At 42.4% G+C, this 8072-nt stretch overlaps 1 protein-coding gene across 1 annotated transcript; it reads right to left on the bottom strand.

The window, feature by feature from the left end:
* Positions 1-2238: 2238 nt before the first annotated feature.
* Positions 2239-4585, bottom strand: LOC147887248 (wall-associated receptor kinase-like 21). The gene is made up of 2 exons (XM_087394258.1): positions 3492-4585; positions 2239-3404 (listed from the first exon to the last, which is right to left on the bottom strand). The coding sequence occupies exons 1-2, from the start codon at positions 4564-4566 to the stop codon at positions 2239-2241; spliced, it is 2241 nt and encodes a 746-aa protein (XP_087250384.1). The 5' UTR covers positions 4567-4585.
* Positions 4586-8072: the final 3487 nt, after the last annotated feature.

Genomic DNA, 8072 nt, shown 5'->3' with positions numbered 1-8072 from the left:
GGACGAGCCTACCATTGGTGATGCTGATTTTGATGAGGACAGTAGAACTAGTAGTGGGCTGAATGTATTTGTAGATCTCCACATTGGTTTGGATATTGAAGTAGATAGTTTGGCAAAGGGTTGATCTCATTGAGGATGAGATCGAACTATAGCCCATCATTGATATTGGCAAAACTATTTTATATATTATATTGTCTCATTCTCATGACCTCACTTAATTTTTATATATGTGCATTTAGCAAAAAGCATATTATCATGTATGACACGTGCATAGCATTGATATTTTTTAAAATTTTGTGCTCTGCCAAATCATGGGCAATGTTTGGAAAGCAGTAATGCACATTTATCAGCCTGTAATTAAATTTTTCACTCTGTTGCATGTTTATAAACGCGTCTAAAACACAATGTAGTTGTGCTATTAGACACGCGAATAGATGCACTAGTAGACACTTATTTTGTGCATCTATCAGGCGTGTCTATAGTTGCTTTGTCTTGTTGTGATGCATAAGTAATCTGGTGCTTGATGAGTGGCTCTTGCAAATAAGAAGGTGATGTGAGTGTGATCTTCTCTTTTTTTCATAGCTCACATTGTGTTATGTGGTCTACTTGTTACTGGATCAATTTATATGCTGCTTGTGATTAGGCTAAGAAGACGATGGTAAGTGAACTTATTGAGAAATGGAAGGTGAAATGTTGTGCCACATGAGAGAAGAGGAAGAGGACTAGTAAATATAAGGTAACATGTTCAATTTTATGTTTAATGTTTATAATTACGTAAAAAATGCTTCCTGAAGCTTAATAGCAAGCAAGTGTGAGCTCTTTAAACTCTCTTTAAAAGGCCTTTAATAAAGGTAAACTAAGAATAGAGATGGGATCAACTTTTTACACTTGGTGATCCAAAAGTTGAATGCATAAGGAAAGTTGGAGGAAAAAAGGGCACCCATGTTTAACAAGGTGCAGTTCAAGCTCATTACAAAGGCTATATTAGTTGGGTTCCATTTCTCTCCTATTTTCCATTCGAGTCTCCTTTTCTTTCTTTCCACTAGTATTAGAGCTGCCATAACTATGGTTTAGGGATTGCTTATGACACTTTTATCATGGCACACACAAAGCTTTGAACAAATGTCCATATCTGATATTTGATTTTGCTACAACAAGAAAATAGTAGAATGCCTTGCTAGTTAGTGGCCTTGGTAGTGTAAGTGAAGAAAGGCGAGGGAGATAGTCCTCTACAAGGATAGGACACATGCATGTGAGTGAGGCTCACCTAGTTCAAGCACATAGAGAATCATCATAGATCCTAGTGACCAAGTTTCCTTTGTTTTAGGTCTAGCACTTGGACTTTTAAGAAACCAAGAACATGAGAGCACATGTTGTGCCTTTCCCTTAAGCCTACCACCCTTATGCAGCTCGAAGAAGATCTCTTTGTGATTAGCCACCTTGAGGGGGTGTTATTGAGAAACTAATGCCTATAGCGAATGCATCACCTACATCTTGATAAAACCACTCTTGCCAAATGGAGGCATATATTGTCCTTTTCTAGAACACAACACCTTGGAACCCCCCAAGCTCATAAGAAGAGGACAAATTCCTATACAACGTGTCTAGGTGGCCAAGTAGGCTCAAGAACTAGCTAAATGGTAGAAGATGTATACACCAAGAATCTGATCTAGCAAGATGATGTTGGCTTCCTTCTCAAATAAGATGCTTGGTTGCTCTTGGTAGCTCCTCCATTTAGTGAGAGCGTTCTTGCTCTTGGTTGCTCTTGGTAGCTTCTCTCTTTAGTGAGAGCGTGCCTGAAAGAATCTCTTTAAAGATGAGATCTAGAGTTGGGTCTATGTTTCACCTTACTTTAGTTTGTTGAAAGCTTCTCCAAATCCGTTGAAATTTATCCGTCGTGATTCTTTTGTTCAAGAATAATGCAGCGATCATGGCACTACCTCAACGAAAAAATAGCAATCACTAAGGCGTCTTTTAAACACTGTAGAACATAGAAAAACATCAACGGAAAAGTTCAAGGTAGGCAAATAAAATTAGTGCATTGCTGAAGAGGCTCATTCGGGCCCAGAGGCTCATTCGGGCCCTGGGGCTCATCCTAACCTTCTGCGCACAGTAATTGCCGTCACCACATTCACCTCACCATCTTCTACATCCAATTTAGTCCACAATCAGAGCTCCTATTTCGTTGCATTACCTTCCTCCACTCTCACAAGATCCTCTGCCATACAGATCTTCCCTTCATTCTCGAATCTCGGAGGCTGATGATGTGGTCAATCCATGTGTAACACAAAGTGGAAGTCCCTCGTCTTCTTCTGAGCTCACTCCATCATACGAGTTGGAGATTGCACGACCAATGAGCCGCGTGCAGCTTGAGCTGCGTAATGGGATACGACACAATTGATCAGCAACCTCTCTCATGGACGGCCTGCTATCGCTTTGGATTGATAAGCAACTGAGGGCAATCTTGGCCAAATGATAAACGGAGCTCTTTTCTTGTGCGCTCATCGAAGCTGCGAGATGGGGATCTATGATTTCAGAGAACTCTCCTGTCCTCAACTTTCTGTCACACAGTAAAGCTAGATTGCTGCCCATTGCCACTGGCGACAATGAAGTTATTAGCTCGAGTAACACCATCCCAAAGGTATAGACATCGCTCTTGTGAGTGAGGCGCAAAGTTTCAAAGTATTGAGGATCCAAGCACCCGAACGTGCCCAACACTGCCGTGGAGACATGGGTCTGATCGAGTGCCCTTAGTCTTGGCACACCGAAATCGGCAATTTTTGGGGTGAAGTCGTGGGCCAGGAGGATGTTAGAAGATTTTATATCTCTGTGGATGATCGGTGGAGATGCAGCAGAATGTAGATACGTAATGGCGTCTGCAGTTTGACACGCAATTTGCAAGCGAATTTCCCAACTCAGGTTAGTACCGAATTTGCCTCGCAGATGCTCCGACAGCGTTCCATTGGGAATGTACTCATAGATGAGGAGGGGTACTCGTGCCTCGAGACAGCAACCGAGCAGTTGAACAATGTTTCGGTGGTTGATGTTGGAGCAAAGAATGATTTCGTTGATGAATTGATCCGCTTCCCCAGGCTGCTGTGCACGGTTAGACTTCTTGATTGCCATAACGGAGCCATCTGTGAGGATGCCCTTGTAAACGGTTCCATAGCCACCACTTCCCAGTTTCATTCTCTCGGAAAATTTTTGAGTAGCCTTTTCTAGTTCAGCTTCTGCGAAGAGTTTGGGCGTTACTTGCCCTTGAATGCCCGACAGCAGCTCTTGCAATCTGTGACCACCGTGCAGTCTGAAGTACCTTCGCTTCCTACGGCTTGCCTCTCGAGACTTTAGAAAGCAGAAAAGCACGAAACAGAGGATTGCCACGACGACGCCTGTCGGCAGGGTAGCTGAGAAAAGGAAACTAAAATGTCAGAGATGTGCGCTTAGGAAAAGTTTCTTACAGTGATCCACAACAGATAGAGGCAAGAAATCACCTATCAAAAGTAAGCCGGTTTCTCCAGAATATATCGGCGGAGGAATTGATGGGACTGTAATTGGTTCGTGACATCCAGTTCCGTTCTTGAATCCATCTCCGACGTAATAATCAGGACCCTCAGAGCAAAGGCAGGTATAAGCGTTCAAATTGTTGACCTTAATGTAATCGGCATGTTGGGCACAAGCATATCCGGGTGTGGTGCTCACAGTCGAGCAATTCTGAGATGTACTTTCAAACATGATGCCCCATATGATGTCCAGACTGTATGACTTAGTCTGAAAATTCGTGAATGGATTGAATATCATGGACACTCCACATTTTTCCGAACCTCCAACTGCAGCCGCTTCTAAATATAATTGTGTCAATCCGGCTGGAAGCGAAGAGAAGCAGCAGGAGGAGTTGAACTCGAAGGGCATCAATTGATCAGAGAACTTCAATGGAGCTACCCCATGGTCATAAAGGACATCAATGGAGCAAACATCTTCAAAGCAACCTGGCTGACAAGAAAATGAATAGCTAAGACCACCGGATAGGCTACTCGAGCCGTTCCATGTGCCGTAGGAGCGGCATACCATAACTACAAAAATATTATTATCCGATAGTGCAAAGGGCCCTGCTCTGTTGGTGACTGTGAAGGATAGCGCAGGGGGGGAACTGCGTGTACCGTTGCAGCTCTGAGAACTGCCTCTAAGAGTTGAGGCGTTGATGGAAAAGTGATTATAGTCTTTGTAAAAGGACAGGATCTCAAAGTGGCCTGAGTCAGTGACGAGGAAGGGGGTGTCGGAGTTGCAGAGGATGGGGTAGTCGGGAAGGCCACAGGAGGGATCGTGGGCGATAATCCAGAGAGGGTAGGGGATGCTGATGTTACCACAGAGGGGCCTGGGAGAGCAGGAGGTGTTGTGTAGTAGCGCAGGAGGAACAGCGTGGAGGAGGACGGCGGAGGCAACAAGAAGGATTGCAGTGAAGAAGGACCTTGGTGTAGAAGCCATAATTCGAGAACACTGAGATTCGAAAGAAACGTTGGTTTGAAATCTTCGTATGGAATTGAACAGGTGAAAATTTCTAGCATTCATTTAATTTCATTGCATAAATTCCCATGGGAAAAATCTTTTGGCTAGCTTTTTAATGTGAGCTTTTTTACCATTTCCTTTGTTTTTGCGAGCTTTTTTTAGAAATCCATACATGTTTTTGTTATAAGAAAGCTGGGGAGGTTAGAAAGAGGGGGAGAGGATATAGGATATGTTCATTTTCATAGCATGTGGAAGGGGTGGAAGAGTGTATACTATGCACAAGGGGGGGGCGAATATGAGTGGCAGTAGGAGGCAAAAAATTATGGAAGATATGTCCATATTCAAAGTAGAAGGGAGTAACTATGGGAGATATGTTCATTTTAAAAGTGTATAATTTGAAACTTTTGACCTCATATTTGGATTCCTCGTCGAATTCCGGTTATTTTGAGTACCAACATGACCATGTTGGTACTCAAAATAACCGGAATTCGACGAGGAATCCAAATATGAGGTCAAATCTATCAAATTATACACTTCAAAAATGAACAAATTTCCCATATGCTCTCCCTTCCCCTTTACATTTAGTAGATGAACATAAGTTTCACATTCCTCATCCTCTCTCTCCTCCTTGCACTCCTCTTTGCATACCTTATAAGTTTCCCCTCTAACTATGATAACGAATATATGTTCCAACTCCCCTCCCCTCTCTTCTCCATGCCACTTTACCCATGCGACCATCCCTCCCCTTTTCCTTTATCTCCCCTCCCCCCCCTCTCTCCTCTTAACTGCAACCATAACCTAAACTTTCCACCCACCCCACTCCATGAAACCCCCCCTCCCCCTCTCTCTCTCTCAGGTGAATGAAAAGCTCACAATATTCATGAAAATTGAAAAAAAGCTCATGACAAAAAGCTCACCAAAAAATCACACCCCATGAGGATGATGAGGATGATGAGGGGTGTGATTTTTTGGTGAGCTTTTTGTCATGAGCTTTTTTTCAATTTTCATGAATATTGTGAGCTTTTCATTCACCTGAGAGAGAGAGGGGGGGAGGTTCATGGAGTGGGGTGGGTTGAAAGTTTGGGTTGTGGTTGCAGTTAAGAGGAGAGAGGGGGGGGAGGGGAGATAAAGGAAAGGGGGAGGGACGGGTGCATGGGTAAGGTGGCATGGAGAAGGGAGGGGAGGGGAGTTGGAACATATATTCATTATCATAGTGGAGAATGTAGAGGGGGAACTTATAAGGTATGCAAAGAGGAGTGCAAGGAGGAGAGAGAGGATGAGGAATGTGAAAGTTATGTTCATCTATTAAATCCAAAGGGGAAGGGAGAGCATGTGGGAAATTTGTTCATTTTCAAAGTGTATAATTTGACAGGTTTGACCTCATATTTGGATTCCTCGTCGAATTCCGATCATTTTGAGTACCAACATGACCATATTCCGATAAAAATTTTAAAAATGGTGTTTTTGTCATGAATTCAGTTTTGGCCTGTTTTGGGCCTATTTTGAATCTGCGCTAACGCAGACTCAAAATAGGCCCAAAACAGGCCAAAATGACAAAAACACCATTTTTTCAATTTTTATCGGAATATGGTCATGTTGGTACTCAAAATGACCGGAATTCAACGAGGAATCCAAATATGAGGTCAAAAGTTTCAAATTATACACTTTTAAAATGAACATATCTCCCATAGTTCCTCCCTTCTACTTTGAATATGGACATATCTTCCATAATTTTTTGCCTCCTACTGCCACTCACATCCGCCCCCCCCTTGTGCATAGTATACACTCTTCCACCCCTCCCACATGCTATGAAAATGAACATATCCTATATCCTCTCCCCCTCTTTCTAACCTCCCCATCTTTCTTATAACAAAAACACATATGGATTTCTAAAAAAAGCTCGCAAAAAAAAAGGAAATGGTAAAAAAGCTCACATTAAAAAGCTTGCCAAAAGATTTTCCCCCATGGGAAACTGTGAATTTGCAACCCACAGTACTGCTAGTACTTAACATACTACCGGCAATAATATAAACCGCCAAGAGAATCAATATAACTATTGGTAATGTGCTTATTATTGTCGGTTATATGAGTACTACCGACGGTAGTTTTATCCGGTTTCCTAGTAAACAACATGATGATGGTGTTTTCATGCTACTTTAAAGAGTAATTAACGAATGCTAATAATACATTAACACAAATGTGAAAACGTGAACGTAATCCTTGGTGGATGATTGATTAAATCTAAACCCACAAGGGGGATGGGGGGGGTTGGGTTGATTTAACTGTTATATAAATCATAACTATGTGGGGGGGGGGAGGGGGGGAATATTGAGTGAGTATGTGAGTGCTTGAGTGACTATGTTTGATAGTAAAAAAATGAGGGGGGGGGGGATTCAGGTGTAAATGATAATAAAAGGTGGCCCATATTGGGGATGCAAAAAAGGGCCCCGGGGGAAGGGGGGGTAATCATTAGTGTAAAAAAGGGGGGTTAGTTTAGGTAACAAGAAAAGGAGGGGAAATAATATATTGTTTAGGTAGCATAGAAAAAGAAGGAAGGTAATAGAATGTTTACACACACACACACACACACACACACACACATTCCTTATTTTCAATTTACTTATTATTATGTGAACCAATGACCCACCCACACACACTTAAACAATACCCCCATGTGTGTGTGTGCACGCGCTTGGGCACATGTGCATGCTTGCATGTGGGGTGTGTGTGTGTGTGTGTGTGTGTGTGTGTGTGTGTGTGTGGACGAGGGGGGCACTGTTGCATGTAAATTTCAAACTAATTTTAATGTGGAATTCACTGTATCATAATTAGTACATGCTTGTGTGAAGCATGAAATGTTTTTGGTTGATCATCATGGACAAAGTGATAAAACCATAGTTTCATTTTGTATTTCAATGGTGTTTAAGGTGACGTATAGATACACCACCTCTCCAAAAGAGTACTGGTCAAAATTGCCTTATGAAGGTGGGTGTTTAAGGTTTTTAAAAGATTTTATTTTTTCAAAAGAGCTATCTTTGAACTTTATTGGAGAGTTTGATTTCATATTTAAATGGTGTATTTTAACAAAAGTGTATACATATCCCACGGGATTCACAAGGGGAAACTTATGATATCACTTGAGTGTACAATAGGGGGTTTTTTTTAGATGAGGCATGAGCTTATACATTAGGGGTGGGGGCCCTTTTTACTTTTTCACAATCTTAAATTTGGACTAGTTGGCCGGCCCAACATGGCCACATGGCAAGCTACCACTGGCCCAAGCTCCTACATCCCAAACCCGACCACTCTCCAAGCCAGTTTGGACCCCAAAATTGTCACGATCCTATGCCTCCATGCTGTTGTAATTATGCCCCTATTCAGGTCTCCTCCAGCCTCTAGATCTGCTCCAAAACATTCTGTGCAGCCTACTGCAGGTGTCCATACTAGGGCTAACATCACCACCTCATCATAGTTGTTGCAGCAAGCAAACCCTGCACAATCAGGTCCTCCAATTGTGGATAGCCTCTAGGCATTCTGCCCTCCTCCAATTGCCAAGTACATGCTTCTCT

Source organism: Dipteris shenzhenensis, chromosome 23 (assembly GCF_047967505.1).
Source record: "Dipteris shenzhenensis isolate YYH24624 ecotype China chromosome 23, Dip_SZ_1.0, whole genome shotgun sequence".
NCBI lineage: Eukaryota > Viridiplantae > Streptophyta > Polypodiopsida > Gleicheniales > Dipteridaceae > Dipteris > Dipteris shenzhenensis.
Note: the sequence above shows the minus strand (reverse complement) of the source record. Positions and strands in the feature narration are given on the sequence as shown.

Bases quoted from the DNA above. Each gene is read 5' to 3' on its own strand.
- LOC147887248 (XM_087394258.1), bottom strand. From the start codon at position 4,566: ATGAATGCTAGAAATTTTCACCTGTTCAATTCCATACGAAGATTTCAA. The intron at 3,405-3,491 runs GTGATTTCTTGC...TCCTTTTCTCAG, and splicing joins AACCGGCTTACTTTTGATAG to CTACCCTGCCGACAGGCGTC.